The sequence below is a fragment of the Ictalurus furcatus genome, chromosome 28 (assembly GCF_023375685.1).
Source record: "Ictalurus furcatus strain D&B chromosome 28, Billie_1.0, whole genome shotgun sequence".
Classification (NCBI taxonomy): Eukaryota; Metazoa; Chordata; class Actinopteri; order Siluriformes; family Ictaluridae; genus Ictalurus; species Ictalurus furcatus.
In genome coordinates, this window is record NC_071282.1 from 3,812,481 (window position 1) to 3,837,465 (window position 24,985).

Genomic DNA, 24,985 nt, shown 5'->3' on the forward strand with positions numbered 1-24,985 from the left:
CACACACACACATTAAGGGTCAATTAAACAAGTACCCTTCGTTACTTTCATGGTTGTCAATGATCGATAGAGGCTGAGCGTCAAGAACAACATACTGGGTAAGAGCTGTTATTTTCACTCACCTAGTGTTGTCTGTAGAGGTTTTTTCTCACCTAGTGGTTAGCATGTTTGCCTCACACCTCCAGGATTGGGGATTCGAATCCTGCCTCCGCCCTGCGTGCATGGAGTTTGCACCTTCTCCCCGTGCTTTGGGGGTTTTCTCCAGGTTTCCTCCCCCAGTCCAAAGACATGCTCTGTAGGCTGATTGGCATTTCTAAATTGTCTGTAGCGTGTGAGTGTGTGTGCAGTTTTGCCCTGCGATGGCTTGGCACCTCATCCGGATTGTTCCCCACCTTGTGCCTTAAGTGCCCAGTGTAGGATAAGAAGTATGATGGATGGATATGGATGGATATCTATGTGACTAGGCTTACATCACATAGTATCCCCTGGTATCGAGCAGTTTGTTTCCTTAAATTAGGATCAATCAAAATGATGACAAAACATGGACAATTACTTTGACATCATCAATTTTTTTTATTTTCTTGCTTAAAAGCCATTTTGAACAGAATAGACCCATATCTTCCTCTCTGCATTAACAATAGCATACGACCCGTTTCAATATGAAGGACATTTTCCGGCTGGTATTTACTGAATTATAAATCCATGGCCCTTAAAACCTTTGTTCTACATAAGTAAGACATATTTCCAAGCAGTGAAGGAAAATGTGTGTTGAGCGCAGGTTCTCAGTTCCAGTCCTGCTTGACCTTCTACACCTTGCCGTTTCAAGTTTTTCTCCTCCACCGCACCTGATCCATCTCCACAGCTCATTACCAAGCCCTTCATGATCTGGATCAGGTGCGTTAGGACAGAGAGAACATGAAATTGCGAAGGGCCGTGGCTGCTCAGGCCTAGAGGTTGAGAACCCCTGACTCACGTGATATTACTTTCACTCATTTCCATTTTCCCTTATCTCTGCATGGGCCACGGATGTTTATTTGAGTAAAATCCTGGCCAGGATCTTGTCAGAATCAGCAGTACAGGTCATTCATTCCGTGTCATTTGTGAACCAATGCTTCCCGGAGTTTTATATGAATGCGCTCGTTCTATTACATTATCATTTCCAAAGCAACCACGTACAGAGGGACTTTGTAGGCTGGACGCTTAACATAAACAGATTCACTTGTGTAACTGTCGATACGGTGCCGTTGTCTGTCAGGAGAAATTCGTTTATCATTTTTGGAAGGAGTCTCCAGTATCAGCGATTTGTGACAGTCAGAGGTAAGGCTGCAGCTTTACGTTTTCCGTCACAGGAAGCGGTAACGTGACAAGCTGCAAGTTCAAGAGAGGGGGAAAAAAAAGAGAGGCTGTTGCTGCTATAACGTAAGCGATAACAGGAACTAACTTTTTTCACAGACATTCCATGAAATGAAATGGCCTGTACTTTTTTAACCTTAGTGGTTCCAAAGCACTTTACACTGTGTCTCACTCACCCATTCACACACACACACGAATGGTAGCAGAGCTGCCATGCAAGGCACTAACTTTCCATCGGGAGAAACTTGGGGTTCAGTGTCTTGCCCAAGGACACTTCGGCATGTGGAGTCACGTGGGCCGGGAATCGAACCGCCAACCCTACAATTAATGGACAACCCGCTCTACCACCTGAACCACAGCTGCCCACAAAAAAATGTAACTATAAATGAATAAAGAGTACACCATGTTGTTTATTAAATACAAAGTTGCACTCTATGGGAAAATGCCATGGTATAAGAGAAATAAAAGACTTTGGGACTTGATGTTAGCTGGAAAATCATCGAACGGTAACTGTAACTCCGCTTCATCGCACCACCCTGTCATTGAATATTTTTAACAGCATGCACCCATGTGTTTCATTCACTCTTGCTGTACTTATCACCAATCACTACATGTTTTCATGTATGCTATGGTTATTTTGAACGATTCCAAATTTTATGAGTTTTAATGAATCACGATCTGTAACCACGTTATATCAAGGGGTTTACTACAGTGCCTACAGCTATTACAGTATTTATCACCACAGTCAAAATATGACATTTTATCCATTTAATTGATTTTTTTTTGCCAAGTTCTAGTTGTAGTTCTGCATGTGCTGTGTGCATTAAGCTGAGCAAGACTATGGAACGAGGGCCTGTACCCACTCAGTGCCCACGCAGCCCGGCTCCCACACAGTCAGCAACACGGCCGGGGGCGGGGGAGTTATGAAATATGAATTTTCACTCGGTTTCCAATAGCAACACGAACGGCAGCGCTACTTCTCCACGGCTTCACCATCTCTCTCTGCTTCGGCTGTTCGAGTTACATCTGCCATGCTTCTCGTGGGTGAACGAGGCTAGGGTGTGCATGGTTTACTTATGGAAATGAGACATAAATGAATGTTGCCAGATTCAACACTTTTCCTTCCAATTTGACCTTGTTAATATCACAGTGGAGGCGGTGGATTTAATACGTTTACTGATTAGTGTATAATATATCTAGAATTTCTACAGCAAAGTTCTATTAAAGGCTTGATTACGGGGATGTAAATCTTCCAAACTGGCAGCGCTGTATATGAAGGGTCACCACAAGCATGCTGCAACTCCTACACTCACTTTCCTGTGATGGAGTGATGAAATTACTGTATACAGTGACAACCTCCACAATTCACTCTCCTCTCTGTCTCTGTCTCTGTCTCTCTTTTTCTCTTTCCCTCACAGTCAAAATACTCTGATCAGGCATAGTTATGGATCTGAACTGCTCTGAGAAACCTGGGAAAATATATTACTCTGGCCTGAAATGCTAAATGTTGCATACATGCCGTGAACATGTGAGGGTGACCGACGTGGACGTGGACGTGGCCGGTTTCGCATGTGAACACTGAATGCAAATTGCCTTAGAGCATGCACTATTCTACACAAGCTGAAAAGAAGCTCGTAGACCGCAGGTTGTTGTATGTGTGTAAGTGAATGTTGAGGCTTAAATATGTATAAAAGAAGGTTTGAATGTAGAATTTTCAAATCACATTCATACACCAAACTCCAAACTCACTCATCAAATACTATGCAAGGAACAAAACACTTTGTGCTGTTATGGGAAAATAATCAACAACAGGGTGGTGTGTTGAGTCCCAGCATAAAGTGGGGTTACTGGTACCACTGTTAAGTTGATTATTTCCCTACAACAGAATATGAACTGTTTTGTTCCTCTTATACCACACCAATTTGCCAACGCAAGCATTTTGTATTTATTTATTTATTTAAAAGGCGATTTTTGGCCTGGTGGTGGTGCTCCAAGAACAAGAAAAAGGCACTAAAAATGGTACTACGAGCTATGTGTAGCACTTCTATCACCCTGCCTCTGGAATGCTCCAGTGTTATAATAGAAGAAGAAGAAGAATTCTGATTAAGTAGAGCCTTTGCATGACGATATTGTATAATGAGATGTTAAGGTTTTTGTGCTAGTAACCAAAAGGTGGTAAGTTAAATTCCCAGGACTGCCATGACTGCGCCCTTGAGCAAGCCTAATAAGCCTTAAGGGAAAAATCCACCCTGAGCAAACAGTGCTGCTGTAAACAAATCTTTATAATTAATATGCGATATTAACTTCGCGATGTTAATTTGCTTCTAATGTTACCCACAATGCTATTCAACTACCTCTTCTCAAATACCAGTTCCTTCGCCATTTACTGAGTGACATCAAATCAATATGGCCACTCACACTGTGAACAGTGTAAAGTTCCCCTTCTCTAGTTTTAAATTAGCTTATAGCAGCATAGGCTTTGGGTCGAATAATATACAGACACAGTACTTGGTTAAATCCATAACATTGACCAGACTAATCGGTGGTTTGAGAAGGTAATCATCAACGTCTGAGTTATCACTAACTATCACTAAATGTTGAGTGTTTAAAGTTCACTATAGCAGAGCACAAGCAATAGCCACTCAGGCCTCTAACTGTAAAAGTGCACTTAAAGTAGATTTCTATGAGCGTTACGTTCTCTGACAGAACAAACAAAAGACACGCTTTCGTGAAGGCATCCATGGTGGGGTTTTTTCACTTAGTACGTTATAACATTATTACAACCTGCAAATTACCACCTACATCATCCTACGTCATCTTTTCCTAAAGAGACTGATGCAGCGGCGCTTTAGTCCTTTAGTCTGTCCAGCTTTCTTACCTCCTAATCTGTACAATCTGCTTTCATAGTAACTTTCATGCTAAGAACACCATTGTGCTCATCATCTGGTAGATCATGAAACTAGCCAAGCCGGGTCTCGACCATGTTTTTAGATGTTAATTGAGCAAAACTGACTGTCATCACATACATTTTGAGATCTCTGGGTGTTTTTTTTTTCCTCCTATTAAACATTATTGTAACTGCGCTAACAATGACATCAGCATAGCACCATCTCTGACTTCTCCCTGGAGAGTGTTCAATGGACGGGGGACGAAGTTCTGCAAGGATTGACACAGGAGGAGCTGTTTGAAGAACATCAGAGGAAATATTGTGTAAGTAGTAATGTGGACTTGAACACAATCCAAAACGCGACCCCACAAAAAAAAAACAAGCATTTCATTTAGCTCTGTTAATGAAATTATCCTTCACAAGTAACCCATTATTTACACACATTACAAACAAAACCTTGTATAAAATTCTAGTCCGAGACTATTTGGGTTACGTTGAAAGTTCATTCCCTTCGTCCTCTTTCGCATGACTAGCTTGTCATCCTGAATGAATTCTCTTAGCCCAAATTTTATCAGTCCATTCAGTGCGTCTCACAACAACAAATGAGTGTAGACGCTGTCATAAAATCGTTTTTTTTAACACTGTTTCACATCCAGTTTGGTTATGGCATGACACTATAGGTGAATATGGTAACAGATTCAAAATGAGGCTGTAACTAATTAAATACGTATAAAAGTGCATACGTATTAAAACAAAAAAGCACTTTTTTAAGTTGTTCATTAAAAAGTTCATTTAACTATGAAGATGCTTTTTTTTTTTTTACGGAAGAGAATTTTTACGGAAATGAATTTCTTTGTTGCTTTGGTACATAAATACAACAATAATTCACATTTTCTGAAATCCGGGATAGAAATGGACATGTACAATTTCACGAATGCAGATCATCTAGAAATTTCTGATTATGAAAGTAGGGGGAAAAAATTATTTAGAGAGAACACCGTTTAGGAGGTTGTGTGTTGACAAAAACAGTGAAATAAACTTTTTTTTTCCTGTGGAGTTTGGATGTTGTTTTTTTTTAATTGCTCCGGTTAAGAGAAGACGCAATTTATCCATAATCAAAATTGTTCCTCATGCTCTATTTGGCCTAGACTGCCTCTCCCTCCTGCTGGACCTATGAATGATGGGATAGCGGGGGGTTAGATTACTCAACAATGTCCTGGGTTCAAGACTGTTTAAATATGGTCCATGGACAGGAAGGAAGGAAAAAAAAAAAAGCTACAGCCTGAAAAGGGGACACTTTCGCTTATGGTAGTGAAATTCCTGATTTGTTTTTGTAAGACCTCATTCTCAGAAATAAAGCCACTAAACTGTACTTTTCCTTCTGGCTGGGCTGGACGCATCAAGGGTACATCTTTTGTACCTTCAGTATAGTATCATTTACCTTTCAAAATTATTTTATGTACCTAATGTACATTTAAAGTTAAGCATGTACACAACATGTACCCTTCCCAGGTAAAAGATACGTACTAAAGGTACAAAACATGTACCATTAACGATTCCATTCCAGTGACAAGGAAAAGTACTACTACTTTGGTACTGACAGTGTATCTTGACCGAAGTGTGCAATTTCAGTGTGTTAATAAAGAGGAAAAATGGTGCATTATGGTGCATTATTATTTACTCTAATCATTCTTATAGCACGTCCAATGCACAATGTCCATGCAATGTCATTAAAGAAATGCTGGGCTCTTATTTTCTAGTGTACTGATCATTCAGTACTTTAAGTCCTGGTTAACGCCCCCTACATACAGAAACAGCACACAAACATACAGTACAATAGTTCACTCAAATACATCGTCGCACACTGGGGTGCATAAATCCAGACTACACATGTACACACAAAAACATACAATGCTTCACACAGTCCATTACTGCATGTGTGTGTGTGTGTGTGTGTGTGTGTGTGTGTGTGTGTGAAGCCTTGGCATAGTCCAGCCTCAGTAAGAATAGCGGTGCTCATTTAGGAGGACGTGCTTGGAGTGGACAAATCATGCGAATGGTTTTGGGAAGAGAACGCGCGTTAGACCCACGATGAAGGAAGGGAGGATGAATCACTGCAGAACATTTGCCCTCTGTTGCATCCTCTCCCTCTTTCAAACAGGTAAGAGAAGCAAAACTCATTTTTTTTCCCCATTCCTACACTACTTATTACCAATTATTGAGTGGTTTGGAGCAGGTACTGCTGAGACGTTTGGGTTTCCATGTCTGTTACGTGATTTTAGTGACAGTACTCGTGGAAATCTCCAGTTTTAGGTGGACAAAGTTTGCTTAAGGGTGCTTTGATATAAATTCTATACAAACAGATGTTTCTTGGTATCCGTATGATGGCTGAACTTATTCCTGTCTAGCTACAGAGAGAACGAATATACGAGATGTTTATGTTCATATTAATAAAGTAAATGCAAACATAACAAAGCAAATGTGATACTCATAAATAGGCTTTTATTGTTTTATTCGTAAAATGTCTTTAAATAGACTCAGTCCCAAGCAGTTTAGTCTATAAAAGTATGTGGTTATGGTCAATTAGCCCTTCCCAAAGGAAGTAGTGTCGCGTATTTAATGCCGTCTATGGTTGGTGTATACAAGACTTAACTACAGGACAGTAAAGCATTGAGATAAAGAGAGACCTAGCACAAATGGTCACTTCATATTTCCGGCGATACTGGCATGAAAGCGTTGTTGGACGCCATGCTTCCCAAAGCTGTTTGTGTTGGATTGCTGTCCAATGTTGTCATCGGCAGAATCAGTGGAGCCCCTGTGCGCTTCTGTTCCTCCAACCGGCCGATTGTGCATTCTCTCTGAGGCTGCTTTTCATGGAGGAAGCTAGGCCAAACAATCCCAGCTTTTGTCTCCTCAATCCAGATCGTCCTCTCTCGCACTGAGTCTGCTTGCCAGGAACATTTTCAGTCGACATCCTGACTCGATAGATTTAGCATATTTGATGTTTTTATGTATTTCTGCTGCACTAAACCTCTGATTCCACAATCTTATTAATTTATTAATGAATAAGAGGATTCCACATTTGGTCTTTCTCATAGGTCTTTCATTACTTGCCCAATTTGACAGATAATGATAGGAATTCTTCCAAGCTAGGTGATTTTGTTGTATGAATAATGTCATACAAACAGATTTCTTGACTAATCAGTGCCATTGGGACCTATTCATGTGAATCAGTTTCTACCAACTGTGAGATTTCGGTCTGCTTCGATTTCATTTAATTATCAGGTGACTTACAAACACTCTTAGAATAATTGTTTTCTCAATAGTTCTTTGGATGAAGAAGGTCTTACTTTCCGAAAGCGTTTCTATTTGGAGCTCTTTCTGATAGTGGAACACTCTCACCTTTGAGAGGTTTCACCACAGGCATAAGGATGCTGCATTTCAAATGTGTGAGTGTGAGTTGGAGTGTACACGTTAGGCCCCATTTATCAAGCTGGATATGAACAGATTTTATTCTTAGATTTTTCACACAAATTTAATGAAAATGTTGTGTAACTTGTTTTGTTTTTTATTCCATATTAATGGCATAAAGGAAAGCTGACATGCTGCAGTGGTTGAACTGCATTATTGGAAGATTTAGTGCACGTCAGACCATTTAGTTGTTATTTTGTTGATTTGAGTTTTGCTTATTAAAGGGTTTTGTGGAATTCATCCTAATGTGTTTTACTATGGCTTAATAAGTGTTTCGGGATGCAGTGTAAGGAGGGAGCAGCTGGGCACATGCAGAGGCGAGAAGAAGCTTTGACAGAATCAGCAGCATGCTTATTACATTAAAGTACTATCTTCTCACAGTGTAGGAGGTAGCTGAGAAGAGTAAATGAGAAAGGCGTGACGGGAGAAATACCTTGGTGCACTCAATAGCAACGACTCTTTACCTTATTTCTTATTGTTGATGAGGTCAGGGTTGGTCAAATCAGCAAATGAGGCCACATTGAAATTGACCATCTTTTGCACAGGAGGTGTCGAAGGTGTAAACATCACCAGTTTTGGAAATCTGATCCGAGGCACAGTAGGTGGGGAAGCCCTGCTCTCTGTCCGGTACTCCAGCACCAGTCTGGATCCACCTGTTATCAAATGGCAGCTCAAGAGGGAGAAACCAATCACGGTGGTCCAGTCGATTGGCACCGAGATCATCGGAAACCTGCGGCTGGAATACCGAGACCGTATCCTGGTGTTTGAGAATGGCACTCTCCTACTGCATAACTTAAAGCTCTCTGACGAGGGAGTGTATGAGGTGGAGATCTCCATCACTGATGACACCTTCACAGGGGAAGAGAGCATCGAGCTCACCGTGGATGGTATGCTTTTATGCTAATCTAAAAAAGTGGTTGCAGAAGACAAGTTGGGCTCAAATGTTAACATGGATAGCATGGTATGTTCAAATAAAAGTCAGAAATATGTCTGCCAAAGTAAACTTAATGTAAAGTTAAACCACCCCCACCTTCCCAACATTTTGCTTTCTTTCTGTGTTTTCTTGGGAAAATGAACACCAGCTCTGCACATCAAAGAATTGATGTGGCAATTTATAAGGGCAGACATGAATTTCTGCTTTCTATTAGTTCCTTTGACATTAAATCAATGCCATAACACCACTGAGAGGTGAAGTGAATAACATTGATTATCTTGTTACAAAGGCACCTGTCAAAGGGTGGGATATATATATATATATATATATATATATATATATATATATATATATATATATAGATATAGATATAGATATACATATATATATATATATATATATATATATATATATATATATATATATACATATATATATCAGGCTGCATCCGAAATCACATACTTTAACAGTACCTACTGCATTCGATTCAGTACCTTCTGCTCGGCTATTCATACATTACGTACTGATCAGTATAAATGGAAAGCATGAATACAATCCAGACAGTTCCTCCGCACCAGTCCCGTTGCATTATGGGATAGTGCAGTATCCACAGTGTCCAGTCGTTCCATACTACAGAATCGAGGCAGAATCAGTATCCAGGTATTTCTCGCCTACTGTTTTATGAAGACTGAGAATTCTGAGAACTACTCCTTTAGCATACTGCTTTTTGCCTATTGTGTAGTAGGAATATTTGGACGCAGCCTCAGTTCTCGAAGTTGATGTGCAGGAAAAATGGGCAAGTATAAGGATCTGAGCAATTTTGACAAGGGCCACATTGCGATGTCTAGACGACTGGGTCAGAAAATTTCCAAAACAGCAGGTCTTGTAGGGTGTTCCTAGTATGCAGTGTTTGGTAACTACCAAACAAGGAAGGACATCCAGTGAACCAGTGACAGGGTCATGGGCGCCCAGGGCTCACTGATGCACGTGGGGAGTGAAGGCTAGCCCGTCTGGTCTGATCCCCTAGAACAGCTAGTGTATCACAAATTGCTGAAAAGGTTCATGCTGGAAAGGTTCATACTAATGATAGAAAGGTGTTAGAACACACAGTACCTGCTGCGTAGCCGCAGACCGGTCAGAGTGCCCATGCTGACCCCTGTCCACTGCCGAAAGTGCCAACAATGGGCACATGAGCATCAGAACTGGACCATGGAGCAATGGAAGAAGGTGGCCTGGTCTGATGAATCATGTTTTCTTTGATGTCATTTGGACTTCCGGGTGCATGTGCGTGGCTTACCTGGGGAGAAGATGGCACCAGGATGCACTATGGGAAGAAGGCAAGCTAGCAGAGGCAGTGTGATGCTCTGGTCAATGTTCTTCTGGGAAACTTTGAATCCTGACATTCATGTAGATGTTACTTTGACACATACCACCTACCTAAACCTTGTTGCAGACCAAGTACACCCCTTCATGGCAATGGTATTCCCTAATGGCATTGGCCTCTTTCAGCAGGATAATACACCTTCACCCACTGCAAAAATTGTTCAAGAATGCTTTGAGGAACATGAGAAAGAGGTGTTGACTTGGCCTACAATTCCCAGAGCTCAATTCGATCGAGCATCTGTGGGATGTGCTCGTCAAACAAGTCCGATCCATGGAGGCCCCACCTCACAAATTAAAGGATCTGGCACGTCTTGGTGCCAGATACTACAGCACACCTTCAGAGGTCTTGTGGAGTCCATGCCTCAACAGGACAGAGCTGTACGTGGCACAAGGGAGACCTACACAATTTTAGACAGGTGGTTTTAATGTTATGGCTGATATATATATATCATGAGTATGTATATACTTATAATGGAACATCCACAAAACAAGTTAGCTCCTTTTATTGCTTATGTTATCAACAGTCATTCCTTCACTTTTCTATTATTTTTTTCTCTCTTGAAATCAGTAAGACAAAAAAAGCACAGCTTGTTTTCTAGAAACTAGAAAGCATAAAAAAGACTTTTCATGGCAGAAAACCTATTGACACTGGAGGCTCCTTCTATAAATGCCAAATAAACAGCGCTGTATAGACAGCATCACCTTGACATGAAATTATACATTTTTATCTGTTAAATAACCATAATATTTTCAATTTGTTTATTATTAGTCTTAGATTATGTGGCAGATCCACCTTCCAAGTCCCTGTGCATCACTCAACTGAGTATTTTTCACAGAACCAATATCCACACCCTATGTGGATGTAACCACCTCCACTGTTGTGGAACTGACTGAACATTTCACTCTGAACTGTTCTCACGACACGGGAACCAAAACCACGTACAGCTGGACGAAAGGCGGAAAGCCGCTGGTTAACCACACTCGCCTGCTGCTGTCTCCTGACCAGAAGGTTCTGACCCTCACACGAGTGCTGCTGGTGGATGATGATGTCTACAGCTGTCTCGTGGAGAACCCTATTGGCAGTGTGAAGAGCTTGCCCCTGAAACTCACCGTTTATAGTAAGTAGTTGTTCAATCTGTACAACCTTTATTTTATAACGTTTGAGATGATCAGGGTAGAAAATGCTAAGTTGCTCGTTCTGTGTTTACAGAAAGAAGCTCCCTTTACATCATCCTTTCCACAGGAGGCATCTTTGTCCTGATCACTCTGGTATCAGTGTGTGCCTGTTGGAAGCCGTCAAAAAGGCGAGAAATCATAGTATTGCTCACTTTTTCACTCCGCTCAGCCAGTCATTTCTAACATTTTAGCGTATCCTATATTGCAGAAGGAAAAGACAGAAAGTGAAGACAAATACACCAAGATCCAGCCCTGAAAGTCACCATATCATACACGAGGACAAACCAGAAGGTAAACAAGTACACACTTGGAAAAATGTTGATAGTAGGATTGCTTAACCGTTGAAGGTGCTCTGTAGAACCTTAAAATCGAGGTTTTCCCCATAGTTATCTTGAGAACCCCATTTTGACATTTTGAAAATGATTTAAAACCACCTTGCCAATGTTGTTGGTCCAATGTTAGCAGGGTTGTTATGAAAAGTGCGTCTTTCCAAACACTGCACAATGTTGCATAGGAAGGACCAACGTAACCACCCAAAATAGACACTGCGCCAACATCAGTTTGCTACCTGAGTAGAAGATATAGATAAATGGATTACATTTGCAAATGCTACCAATCTCCATTTATTATTAACTTTATCTTTTGCTACTATTAATTCTCAAGTGTCGCCCAAGAACTGTTATGAAAAAGGATTTCAACCATACAGAATGCAGTCATTTTCAGTGCATTCATTGCTACCACTTTAGGCTGTACAAGTGTCAGACTAATTTATACACTGGCGTGTGTTTATGTTTTTAGATCATGTCGTCCCGCTAGTGACAGATCATGAGCGCAGGAATCCGGTCTCACTTTACATCCTGAAGGAGAAGGTACAACCACGTCACCATCAAAATAATTCGATCGACGCCTCTCGGCTTAGCACACTCGTGTCCGGAAATAACCATTCAAGTGGATAAGTGGCACATTACTTTGATGTGATTCATTCAGCTTCAGTCCATACCGCTGTACAAAATAATTCACAGATTAGATTAGACTCAAATTCGGCTAAAAGGCTCAAATGTGGAGGAGTCACTGTGTGGATATTTACAGAAGCTTTCAGAAGTCTGAGTTTCCACCATTCACACAGGAATGGTGGAAAAAATAATGCTTATTGCTGCATTTCAATGAGGTCTTAGTCACCTGCTTTTGTGCGAACATTCCACAATATTCCACAATATGGCCATTAAAGTTTACGGAGCATTTTTTATGTCGCATTTTAATGAGGCATACTAAGGGTGGTTTTAAAGGGTTAGCTGCTGTATAGAGCGGTTTATATTTCTGCTACTTCTGAAGTGGATTTTGCAGCGTGACTCGCAGAGCTGCATGTACTGGCTGACGTGCACACCTTCAAATCCCTAACTATGCGTATCACCTGTGCTGTGTGTCACTGAGGCCCTTCCTCTGTGGGTTTTATCAAGGATTTCAGAGTAATATTGCTTTATTTAGGGGCATGTTGGTTTAGTGGTTAGCACTTTGGCCGCAGAACTCCGGGGTTGGGGGTTTGAATCCCGCCTCTGCCCTGTGTGTACGGAGTTTGCAGGTTTTCCATGGGCTTCAGAGGTTTCCTCCGGGTACTTTGGTTTCCTCCCCTGGTCCAAAGACTTACATTGTAGGCTGATTGTCATTTCCAAATTGTCTGTAGTGTAGAATTATGCCCTGTGATGGGTTGGCACCCCGTCCAGGGTGTCCCCCGCCTTGTGCCCCGAGTTCCCTGGGATAGGCTCCAGGCTTCCCAATGAAAAATGGGAAAATCATAAATCATTCCCTACCTTTTATACCTAATATTGTGGTGAATCAGAACCCAGTTGTAAATAGCATTGAGGCTTTCAATTAGTTTGTTGTTGTTGTTGTTGTTGTTGTTCTTACATTGCACACATATAGTATGCAAAAATGCAGAGTATAAACCAGGCCTAATGTTAGGGCAGTGGAAAGGTTTTGCAGATTCTATCAAGTCAAACAATTATATATAACTCTTTGAATTCTTAGAATTCGTATGAATGTTGCAGTGGATTGGGTTGAGTAAACCAGAATATGTATATTTGGCCCTGCAGGACACTCCAAGCGAAGAACCTGCCTCAGTGTGCAAAACGTGCACGAGCAACGGAGGCAGCCCCTCCAGCACCAGGAGCTCCGCCCCACCTCATACACACTCACCTGAACCTCCAGCACGTGCGTCCCGCCGTTACCCACGCACACCCACCAACTCCCCTCCTGTGCGCCACGGCCAGAGGAGGAGCCACAGCCAGAACCCGCCCACTCATGTGCCGACTCCACCACGCACCCGCACCTCCAGTAGCTCCTCCCCTCCAAACCGGCGGCCTGCGGATTCACCTCTCACCGAACCAGCTAAAAGTAGCATCCAGCCTGTAACGCTACTCCGAGAGATAGAAGAAGGACTTCCTGTCAACTAAGTTGAGATCAGGGCATGTACATGGAACAGAGATGAATGTGAAAATATGTAAATATCTTCTTTTTTTTTTTTTTTTTTTTTTTGCCAGTGCCTTTATTTTCAAAATCAGGATCTTCACCTATTCACCTTCACCTATATTCACCAAGGTTTATGAAGAAATTCTCTTGCTTGCACTGTAGAAAGAATATTATTATATAGAACAAAATAAACCTACTTAACTGTACCTTGTCTCTAGGGTGGTACTCTCAAGTGTACATCTTTCGTACCTTTAGTTTATTTGTTTTTTTTGTTTTTTTTTTGGGGGGGGGGGGGGGTGGGGGGGGGTGCCTAGACATGTGTTCAAAGTGTGCATTTTAAGCTTTACTCTATAAACAATGTTACAAACCAATTACAGTCATGGGAAAAAGAAAGTACACCCTTCTTCAATTACATTTACAAATATGTACAGTATGTAAAGTAAATGTAATTTTGATTTACAAATCATGGAAGCACTCATCAATCAGAACTATAGACCGAGAGAATGAAAGCAACATGTTCTCTTAGGTCTTTTGTTTGATTGTGCAATATATATAAATATACTTCAAATTCTCATTTCGCTGCCGAATACATGATGCATCCATGTACTCGTTTTTTCACCAGGAAATAACGGAGTATGCACGATTTTGCATTCAGCTGTAGCTCCAGACCATTAAATCAACATGTTCAAGATAATAGCTGATTCTATTAGCGCTCTTTATGACTGTACAGGAACGATGTTAGATGAACATCATTTTTAGGCTGAGTTCAGGATTAATAATCATTTAGGAATCCATTTCGAGCTGCAGAAATGACATGGGTCACATGGCTTTTCAATAACTATAAAATAATGAAATGGCTGTAAGTATATGAATCAAACATCTGTACAAAACTTTTAAATACCATGTGCACTTCTTTCCTTTTGCTTGAACATGACTGTGAGTAGCACAATGTTGTTTCATTTCTGTTCTTTTTTTTCTGAACTTAGAACATGTTTTTTGATTTTTGTCACATTTCATGACTGCTTAGTGGAGAGTTTGCATAAATTATAAGGGCATTACAATGGAGAAATAAAACACAAATGGACTGTATATGATGGTCTTTTCCATTTTGATCTAGGTGACACCATACTGAGCGTTATGTAACTTTGCAGGGTAAATACAGTTCATGTTGGTGTCTCTCTCTCTCTCTCTCTCACTCTCTCTCTCTCTCTCTCTCTCTCTCTCTGAGAGAGAATGTGCTTGCTGAATCATACAAAAGGGACAGTGGGCTCCTTGTTGTGAGCGGACCCAGCAGCTGAGAGCGAGCATTGTCTGAGGATTCTTGTGTTGGTTCATGTCCAGGCATCGACGTATACGCCGGAGACAGCAAGACAAATGGCTGGTGGACAGAATGATGAATTATTATTTTGTTTTGGAATTATAAAACAGAAAGAAAAGTTCATAGTGTAGGCAAAACATTGTAACAATTATCTAAATATATATATATACATATATATATATATATATATATATATATATATATATATATATATATATATATATATATATTTAAAGCTGATGTCAATTTCGTGCAATTATGCAAATAATGAAAAAATTGTTATGGTATGGTGTTATATATACACATTATCACCTTCTGTGTCTTTTTACCATAAAAAAAGGATCAGACTTGTCTAAAGAATGTGTCTAAAGAAAATTTTTGGTACTTAAAAAAAAAGCATGAAGCAGGGAACTACATGCTGCTTCAGTGATACTGTTATAGGAATCAACAACAGGGTGTTGTGATGCTGTTGCCACCCCAAAGTTGATTATCCTCCTAAAACAGCATGTCTTTGTACTTTCTGTCCATTTGTACTTCCTTTTAATATCGAAGTTAATTCCTGTGATCACGTATGTTACAACAGCTCTACAGCAGTCGTTCCATCACCAGCCTCTGTTTTTTCTTCTCTCTCCAGACGTTAATAAGTCAAAAACGCAGTTAGACCTCAATGCTCAAACATCCATCCATCCTGAAGACTTTCTTGTTACTTGAATATAGGGCTAATAATAGACAGATTTTGAAACAATGTGTTGTTATTTAACAAAGAAAAGCGTATAATCGTCGATGTGGTGGAGTTTATTTCGCATTTATGGAAGGAGTCTCCAGTGTCGGAGTCTCCTGGAAACATGACAAACTGCAGCGTTGTTTTGTTTTTAAATGTACTTCAAAAGAGAGGGAAAACAGAGGCTCGTGAGGGAACGACTGTTTACAGCTGACAACAAGAACTGACTTGTTTTGTACCAAATTAAATTTAATGATATTATTGAGTCAGTACAAAAAAAAAAACTCACTTATCCAACCAGCACAAAATTTAATGTTGAAAAAAAAAATTGTATGTCAGTAAAGAAATCAACATTTATGTAATAGACCACTTTCAGACAAAAAAATAATAATAATAATGAAGGCTGTTGGGTTTCGTCACAAAAATACATGGAATGCGACAAAGTCTTCAGAAGAACTTCTCCAAGATGCTCAGTAAAAAAATAAAAATGAAAAAAAAAAAAAAATTACCAGCTAATTTCCTTATAAAACTGCACAAATTGTACCTAAGACAAGGAATTTACTTTGTTTATTACTGTTTATATATATATATATATTTATGATATAATGTTATTATTTTTGAAGACATCTTTGCTTTACAGCCTTTCTATGCATGTGCCTTTTGCACAGTACTGTATATATAATGTACTGAAAATAATCCACTCCCTGCATAAATAATACATAGGAACTAATGTGTCGCGGCTAATGTTTACACCAGGGACCAAATATGTTGAGCAAAATAGGCGTAGCGCAAACGAACGGTCTGTTTGCATGACATCCACGACGACCAATCAGATGTACGATTCTTTAGCTTCACCCAATAGGATTTAGAGAAAGGCGTGGAAAGCGGTTGCGAAGGTGCTGGCGTCACTTGTCAACAAGATTTGAATCGTTGGAAGCAGCTAGTGCTGCTAGTAATGTTCATACTAATACAAAGATATTCAACAAAAAAAAATAGTTGATGTTAAACAAGTTATTTATTAGGCGTTAAACTAGTAACGTATACATGAGTCAACCGAGAAATGTCAGGAAGAGCGAAACAAGCCAGACAGGTCGAATAAAAGATGGAGGACAGGTGTTAAGCCCAAGAAGATGGAGAAAGCAGAAGAGAGAAATGCGGGTTTTAGCCGAGAGGAACCCGGCGGTGGTTCCGGTCGGCGCATGGGTCGAGACTGGACATGAGGAACAGGAGCATCCAGCGGTAAGTAACTAAAAACACATCTTGCTTTCCACACAGTGCACTACTTAGGGCACAGAAGCCTTTGTTTCATATCCCAGGTAGTGCTCCTTAAGAGGGAATATAGGGTTTGGGATTCAGCCTGTTTCCTTTAAAGACGCAGTAGGCGATATTTTTATTCCTTAGTTCTACAACTAACCTGACAAATACGTAGAACGTCATTTAAGTAAACAGTGGGTTAGTTAAGAAGTCGTGGCCCCAGCAAAAATTTATTAAGTCTTTTGGGGAAATGACTTCCGATCCGGAAGGCTTGTTTGTGTCAGTCATTTTGTAGAAATTTTATGGGCCACCGAAGATCCTGGGGGCGGAGCTTCGTGAACATGGGCGGGAATCATTAGGTAGGTATCACTGTATAAAGCACATTTAGCATATATGTATCATCATAATTATTAGTTCACTGAAGCCATTACATCTGTCAACTCCAATGGCAGCAATAAACAAGTAGTTGTAATTAAATATATATATATATATATATCAATTAAAGTGCCAGTCAGTTAGGCGTGTTGCTATAAAACCTTATGTTGTTGTTGTTATTGTTAATACGGTGACCTTTTCTGTGGGGAGACGTTCATTTATTCGACATAGTTGGAAGGAGTCTCCGGTGTCCGAGCTTTTTCACAGTCAAGAATAAGGCTATGTATGTTCTGGTTTCTTGGTAGCGTGAAAAGCTGTGTTTTCGGATAGACTGGTAAGGGAATGACTGTTTATAGCTGCTGTAACGTAAGCGATAAGAAGTAGTTCTGACAATATTACACGTATCTATAAACAAATTAAAAGGTACTGCATGTCGTCCATCAAAAATGGTCATCTTTTGGGAAATTGCTGTGGTGTAAGGGAAATAAATCACAGTAGGAGTAACTCCACCTCACATCACACCATCATCACCCATCATGGATTATTTTCCCATAACGGCATGACCCCATGTGTTTTATTTCTGGGTAACAGGAAGTATCACTATCAATACCTAAGGTTCCGTCGGTCTATGCTTCACAGACCCCTGTGTTTGGACCGCACTTTGAGATCCATGCCTTTATACTAGTGAGGAGGTGTTCAAATTGATGCAATTCGAAGTTGATACCTAGGAATCGTACATAACCGAACGTTATTAGAACAAAATGCTTCGAGATCGTTTTCACCATCGCGCCTTCACGATTCCGTCTTTTTGCCAGGTCCGCGCGTTGCTCACTGAGGAGCTGCTTGAAGAAACCCGGAGACTGAAGGAGGAGAGTCTGCGCCAGTTCCAGGAAGCGGTGCGCAGACGGGTATCCGAGCAGGCCCGAATACATAAACAGCGGCAGCTACAGAAGTCTTATAAAACCGTAAGCCAAGAGACAGACACAAAAAAAACATGAAGTTGTTTATGAACTAAGTGATAAAAGCAGTGATTTAAAAAAAAAAAGAATAAATTTAAGATTGATAACAGACACACACAGTATGTCATTTATGTTTGTTTGTTTGTTTGTTTGTTTGTTGGTTGGTTTGTTTGTTTGTTTTTTCCTCTAGGTTGAAAGGGAGTGTCGAGTATTCCAGCAGAGCAGTGTCTCCGCCCATCGCCTCACACCTCCGAAGAGTCCGTTTCCATCCTGGCCACAAGGGGAGCTCGCTATCTGCAGCCCGAGTGCACGCTGGGTCACGGCTCAAGAGCTCAAGGTGGCCAGCAGTGATGATGCTAACCAGTACAGACATCAGGTAACATCTGGAACGGGATGAAAACGAATGAGTTTCTTTTATGTTAATTCGTTAGCTCTGCTCCTCATAAGACTGGCGTGTAACAGTAATCATCTTTTTTTTTTTTTTTTTTTTTAGTGCCAAACTCTAACAGCGTTATTATTATTTTCTAATTCTACTTGCTTTCCATTTGTGATGTCTATCTTTGGTTTTCCAGCTTAGCAAAGTCATGAAGCAGGTGAGACACAGACTGGCTGCGTGCCAAACCGTCCAAGAGGGCGAGGACTTGGAGCTTCCAGGAGGAATATGGAAAGTGTCTCCAAATAGAGATGTAAGTCTCACTCCCTTAATCACTGACATGTCTGTGTGACATTTTTCCGCCATGCAGTGTTAAGACCGGTTGTGATGTTTCATGGCAGAAGACTGTCGGGAGAATAATGGAAGATGAGGAGGAGGAAAATGAAGATGGGCTTGGGGAGGAAGAAGAGGTTTTGTTGGCGGGGCAACACGATCGACCGCTTTGTTCACAGAATAGCAAAACGGTGACTTTTCAGAATGATGTGGTAGGAATGTTTGGAATTTCTTTGCATTATATGTAATAGGATTATATACACCAATCAGCCATAACATTAAAACCAGAGACAGGTGAAGTGAATGGCGTTGATTATTTCGTTAAAGTGGCACCTGTCAAGGGGTGGGGGACATATTTATTAGGCAGCAAGTGAATAGTCAGTTCTCGAATTTAACGTGTTGGAAGCAGGAATAATGGGCAAGCGGAAGGATCTGAGCGACTTCAACAAGGGCCAAATTGTGATGGCTAGACGACTGGGTTATCATGATCATCGTCCTTCCTTGGACCACTTTTGGTCGGTACTAACCACGGCATACTGGGAACACCCCACAAGACCTGCTGAGTCGTCTAGACATCACAATTTGGTCCTTGTCAAAGTCGCTCAGATCCTTACACTTTCCTATTTTTCCTGCTTTCAACACATCAACTTCGAGAACTGATTGTTTTTTAGGAATAAAAGACGACTAGGTATACAGTTATAGACAAGTAATCAACAACAGCGTGCTGTGATGCATCCTGACACGAAATAAAGTTACTGTTACCACCCTGAACAGCATGTTCCGAAGTGTCGTATTCCTCTTACACCACAGCGATTTAACCACAGTTCCCATTTTTCATTATTTACAGAACTTTTTATGCGCTTCTAGTTACATTTATACTGTTATCACTATCATCGCTATAACAGCTAGAAACATCTGCTCCCCCACCAGTTGTGGTTTTTTTTTTTTTGCTCTTTTCTCATTCAAAAATTTTTTTTAAATAAACCTTGCTTTACATGAAATATCATGCTGTGATCCATATATTACAGTATATACTGTAAGTTTGCTAAGAACCCACCTGCAAAATAATTCAATTATACTTTTTTGATTTATAGAATTGGTTATTGGTATAAAATCCTGCTCATCCCAGCAAAAGCTCCAAAAAAAAAGTACCTTGTGACATAATTTTTCGCAATATCATTATATCACCCAGGCCACAAATAAAAAAACTTTTTAAAAAATTAAGTTGTTAATCTTCATACATAAAAGGAGACGTGAGAAAAGCTGATGGAACCAGATTTTTCGAAATAAACGATGACCTAGCAAGTTTTCCAGGAAGTATGTGACCGCATGTGTCTGGCTGACGCTTTTCAATTACTTCTCCTTCTTGCTCTTCAGCGCGTTGACTCGACGTCCTGCTGAGTAGGCATTTCTCTGCAGACTTTTTGGAAATTTGCGCATGGACGGAAAAAAATATATATGCGTTAAATAGCGATATATCGACATTGACATCGGAAAGACATGTTGTACTAAGTTGATGTTTTGCCCACCTCTAAGCCCCTGAGTGTTTGAGGAGTATTTGATGGATTTCCTGAACACTGTGCTTAATCTGTTTGGTTAGGTGTGTGAAAGGGTGTCGAGAGAACCACATCCCACGAGCCCGGACTACAGATCCACCCGGGTGCTGTGGCCGAGAGAGGACCCAGAGGAGCAGATGAGACAGGTTAAAACATATACACAGCGTCCATCGTTTAAAACGCCACTTTGTATTTAACTGGGTGATTCCTCTCTGGAATGGTTTCATTTTTAATGAGCCTTTGTCCTCGTCGTTCAAACACCAGCTGGGTTTAACTGATAAGCACTCAAGTGTTTGTGCCCTCGGATAACCTTAACAGAAGCAAAGGATTTTGTCCGTGCTGTAGTAAAGTTCAAAGAGGTTAAAAGCTTGTACTCCCAATGCATGGTGATACAGCTAGAACGTATGTATATAATAATCTGCAAATACAGTACAGATCGTTTGCGTGATATATTTACATGCTCAAAGTGAAGAAGTACAGAAATGAAGCGCCACTGATGCGAGCGAATGATGATTGAGAGTCTTCAGTGTGAACTGAAAAGCCCGGAGTGCACAATTTCTGGCCGGATTTTCATTGTTTGCCGCTGGGCTTCGGTTGCAGTTAAATGTATTCAAAGGACTTTCACTCGACGCTCAATGCTGACGCAATCCTCGGGGTTTGGGAAAACTGAGTTGTACAAAATGATAGAAGCAAAAGGAAACCACATGGAGGCCACATGCAGGAGTTTTGAAAAGAGTTACACATTAAAACAAATACAGACTGCGTTTACATGGACGGCAGTAATCTAATTATTGACCTTATTCTGAATAAGACACTATTCTGATTAAGGTGTTTACATGAGTCGCTTTTAGAATATTCCTTTCATGTTCCCGTTTTACATGTCATAGAACATAGAGCGATTAACGGCACACGTCATTACTTCGAGTATGATTTTAGTCGGATTAAGGTAATCAATAATCGCTGTTTACATGGTAGTTTCTTAATCAGAGTATCGTCTTAATCGGATTAATATCGGATTATTGTTGTCCATGTAAACGTACTGACAGATGCATTAGAAACACGACTTGAAAATTGTGACATTTCTCATTTACAGCCTCGCGGTGAACCTCCCACCACTAAAGATATACATTTCTGACTGATTTTCGGATATTTCTGACTACTGCATGTGTTTCGACGGCATGAAAGATAAAATTAGCCCCACCCTCCAGCATGTGTAGACATCACGGTGCAACACTCGAGTCTAAGGCCCTCCTCCACGTTATTGTAAGATTCAATAGTAACATTACTTTTGTTTCACATTTTTCATGAAATTCGCATGAAAAAACTTTGACGTTTGATCTTTACAACTTGAAATAGTTCTTTAGACACAGCTCCAGAACGCATTCTCCCAAGTGCTAACATCATCCTGGACCCTCTGTGGGATTTCGTTTATTTATAAGTGGCCCAAGAAATGACACTTTCTTCACGTCCTTATGACATTTATACGTTACAAAGTGGACTGTGGTTATTTGAGTGTTTCCTATCCCTAATACACTGTAATCTTATCATTTCAAAGTACCTAAGAAAAGCCATGCGGTGGATTTGGCTAGTTTTACTCGTTCAGGCTTCTGTTTACATTTTTTTCTGGACTGGTAATGAACACTTCCTCAGAGCTGGTGGGTTCTGATCCTTCATGAATTCTGCAAAGAGAAGAACGCTTGTGAATGCTGTTCATGTTTGTCTCTTGGGTAGCAGAGACAAACTACCACTCGACGCCATTGTTTATTCATACAGAGACGCTCTCAGTTCCTGATGTATCGCCGTCTTGTCATGGACTCCGAGCGGGAGCAGGTGAAGGAGCACCAGAGACGCAAGAAACATCTGACGAGAATCGCCAGGTGTGTGCTCAACACTCTCGCTCTTTCTCTCACACACACACAAAATGGTTTTGTTGCAGGCTATTTACTGTTGCCGTGGTGACCATTTGCAGTTCGCAACTTGGCGGAAAAGGCTCCAGAACTATAACTGCGAGTTTATTCGCGCTTCATAATTCTCCTCAGAAGCTTCTCAGTCGTCCGTTCCGCAGTGCCACGTTCAGACACCAACGTTCAGAAACTGTGGTAGAAGTGTGTGTCTGTCAGCTTGTCACGTTAGTAAGGATGAGCGTTCGTCATACAGTTAATCATTTATCTCTCTTCTCTTTTTATTTTCCTCCCTTAGGTGTTAAGTGTGAGAGGAAGATCTGATTCATACGTTTCCTATGCGCTGTGTTTGACAGACTCTTTCCATAACGGCAATAATTTGTGCGAACATGACAGAAAGAACCAAATAAAGTAACCAATGTTACACTTAGATGCTTTCACAGTTGTATTTATTTATTTATTTGTTTGTTTATTTATTACGTGCACAGGATTGTATGTAAAGCCACAGCGCCAATTAGTCTTTTCCACATCAAATCCATCCTTCTATACTGCTCAGAATTTGAACGATCAAGTGAGTATTAACCGGAAGAATTATTCGAAGGAGCGCTCATGGTGCAGATGTTGCCTGATCTTTAGAATCAAGGCCGAGAAGGAGCAGCAGCGGGAGGAGGAGGAGAGGAGGATGGAGCGTGCTCGGCAGCGGGAGGAGAGCAGGAGGGAGCTGGCCGAGAGGGAGCGCCTCATTCTGGAGCGGCTAAGGCTGGAGGAAGAGGAGCAGGAGGAGGAGAAGAGAAGAGCGCGAGTGAAGAAATCCAAAGAGACCACAAGGTTGAGTTGCTAAGACATTTAAAAAAAATAAAATAAAATAAAATAAAAGAGATTAAGCATTAACTGATGAGTGCGTTCAGGGAAAACACACCTGCAGTTGGATCTGTGCGCTATCCAATAACAGTATACAAAAGCATTCAATGGGAATTCTTACTAGCGATGTAAGCGAATATATTTCTCTGAAGGAAGGAGGATAAAAAGGAGGTGGACTGCTCCTCCATTCATACTTGGTAACTGCGTACTTGGTTGCTGGGGTTTAAATTAGGCTACGAATTTGTTTACAAGTTTTACAAACATCCCCAAGTGATGTAGCTGATGTTGAGGAACTGTCAGTGCCAGAATTCACACACACCTTCCATGTCTGCCAAATTTTCTGAGGACATAGTGGTAACGTTCATATTTAACTTAAAACAACCTTCTGGTTTAGGCCACGCCCATTTCATATACAGCAATTTGGAGCACTAAACAGGAGCCATTGTGTTGCACCCCTGTGTGTTACCATCTTTTCTTTCCCCCCCCCCGTTTTGGCTGTAGGTACGTCGAAGCCTTGCGAGCACAGATAAAGGAGAAGCTGGAGCAGGTGAAAGTCGAGCTTCCTCCACTCTGCTGCTGTGGCGAGAGTTTTTGGGATTCTCACCCTGACACCTGCGCCAACAACTGTGTCTTCTACAACAATCCTAAAGGTAAGCAGCAGGCACGACCATGCGACCACGACGGCTCGTTCATCACTCGTCGTGGAGGTTCTTAGTCTTGAAAACAATCCTATATTAAAGCCGGTGATTCGAATTAGAGTTCTAATTGGAATCAATCATTAGAAAATTATTAAACACCTTCTGGCCAATCAGATTCAAGAATACAACATTTTAAATTGGATTCCATTGGATGTTACACCAGTGTAAGACTTATCTACTGCTAATTCAGCTGCTGCGCTTGCAAGTGAGAAAGGTCCAGTTATTCGAGGTCGCTGTTGTGTTTGTAATTCACGCCACGGGCACACCCTTGAGAGCTGGCCCGTTTGAGACCTCTGTTAAACGTCAACTAAACATAACCTAACACCACGAGTATTTCACAATGTCCTGTGAGGTTGAAGTGGTTAAAACTACTCTGATTATCGAAAATCTGACCCTAACAAAGATTTGTGAAGTAACTCATGTGACGTTCCCTGCAGGTTATGCTCAGGCTCTGCACTCGGTGCTGCTGAGCTGCGAGCTGAACGAAGGCGGCGCGGGATTCGGGGGCTTCACGCGGAAAATCGTGCGCACACTGACGCACCACAGCTAGCCTTCGTTTTTTATTTCTGTTAATGCGAGGATGATGGTTTGTCGTTTACAAATACCTCAACATAGTGGACTACTGAAGAAACAGTTTGGTGTTCGTTTGGAAAGGTGATTTTTATATTAGTGAATTCGTTGTCGTGAAGAATGACCTTGTATGAAGGTTTGTGCGGAATCAAATAAAAGTGTGATTTACTTCACCTCAGCTTCTGTACTGCTTTATTGATCACGTTTGGTATTGACCGTCGTCCACACACAGACGCTGTCCTTATCTCTGCACTCATTATGATCGTTCCCTGTCTTCGACTACATATCAGAATGCCCAAATAACCTTTGGTCACCTGTGCGAGCAGCCTACAAGTGCATGCTCAACCCTCCGACGTCTCCGTGATAGCCACCTGCCGAATTGCTGCCTGGGTCAAT

The 24,985-nt window shown here is 41.0% G+C and overlaps 2 protein-coding genes across 5 annotated transcripts; both read left to right on the plus strand.

Annotated features, from left to right (window-relative positions):
* The first annotated feature begins 5,847 nt into the window (after positions 1-5,847).
* Positions 5,848-13,902, plus strand: hepacamb (hepatic and glial cell adhesion molecule b). Its single transcript, XM_053618579.1, has 7 exons — positions 5,848-6,401; positions 8,257-8,598; positions 10,865-11,146; positions 11,239-11,332; positions 11,413-11,495; positions 12,003-12,073; positions 13,295-13,902. Exons 1-7 carry the CDS (start codon positions 6,332-6,334, stop codon positions 13,652-13,654), a joined length of 1,302 nt encoding a protein of 433 aa, XP_053474554.1. The 5' UTR covers positions 5,848-6,331; the 3' UTR covers positions 13,655-13,902.
* Positions 13,903-16,602: 2,700 nt separating this feature from the next.
* ccdc15 (coiled-coil domain containing 15) lies at positions 16,603-24,762 on the plus strand. Of its 4 annotated transcripts, none has more exons than XM_053618608.1 (10): positions 16,603-16,948; positions 18,154-18,303; positions 18,488-18,673; positions 18,870-18,983; positions 19,072-19,215; positions 20,604-20,705; positions 22,333-22,436; positions 23,097-23,288; positions 23,823-23,971; positions 24,457-24,762. In XM_053618608.1, exons 1-10 carry the CDS (start codon positions 16,754-16,756, stop codon positions 24,567-24,569), a joined length of 1,449 nt encoding a protein of 482 aa, XP_053474583.1. In that variant the 5' UTR covers positions 16,603-16,753; the 3' UTR covers positions 24,570-24,762. The 4 variants fall into 4 exon arrangements, with proteins under 4 accessions (XP_053474583.1, XP_053474584.1, XP_053474585.1 ...); XM_053618609.1 differs by having other exon boundaries at positions 19,072-19,194; XM_053618610.1 differs by lacking the exon at positions 19,072-19,215.
* Positions 24,763-24,985: the final 223 nt, after the last annotated feature.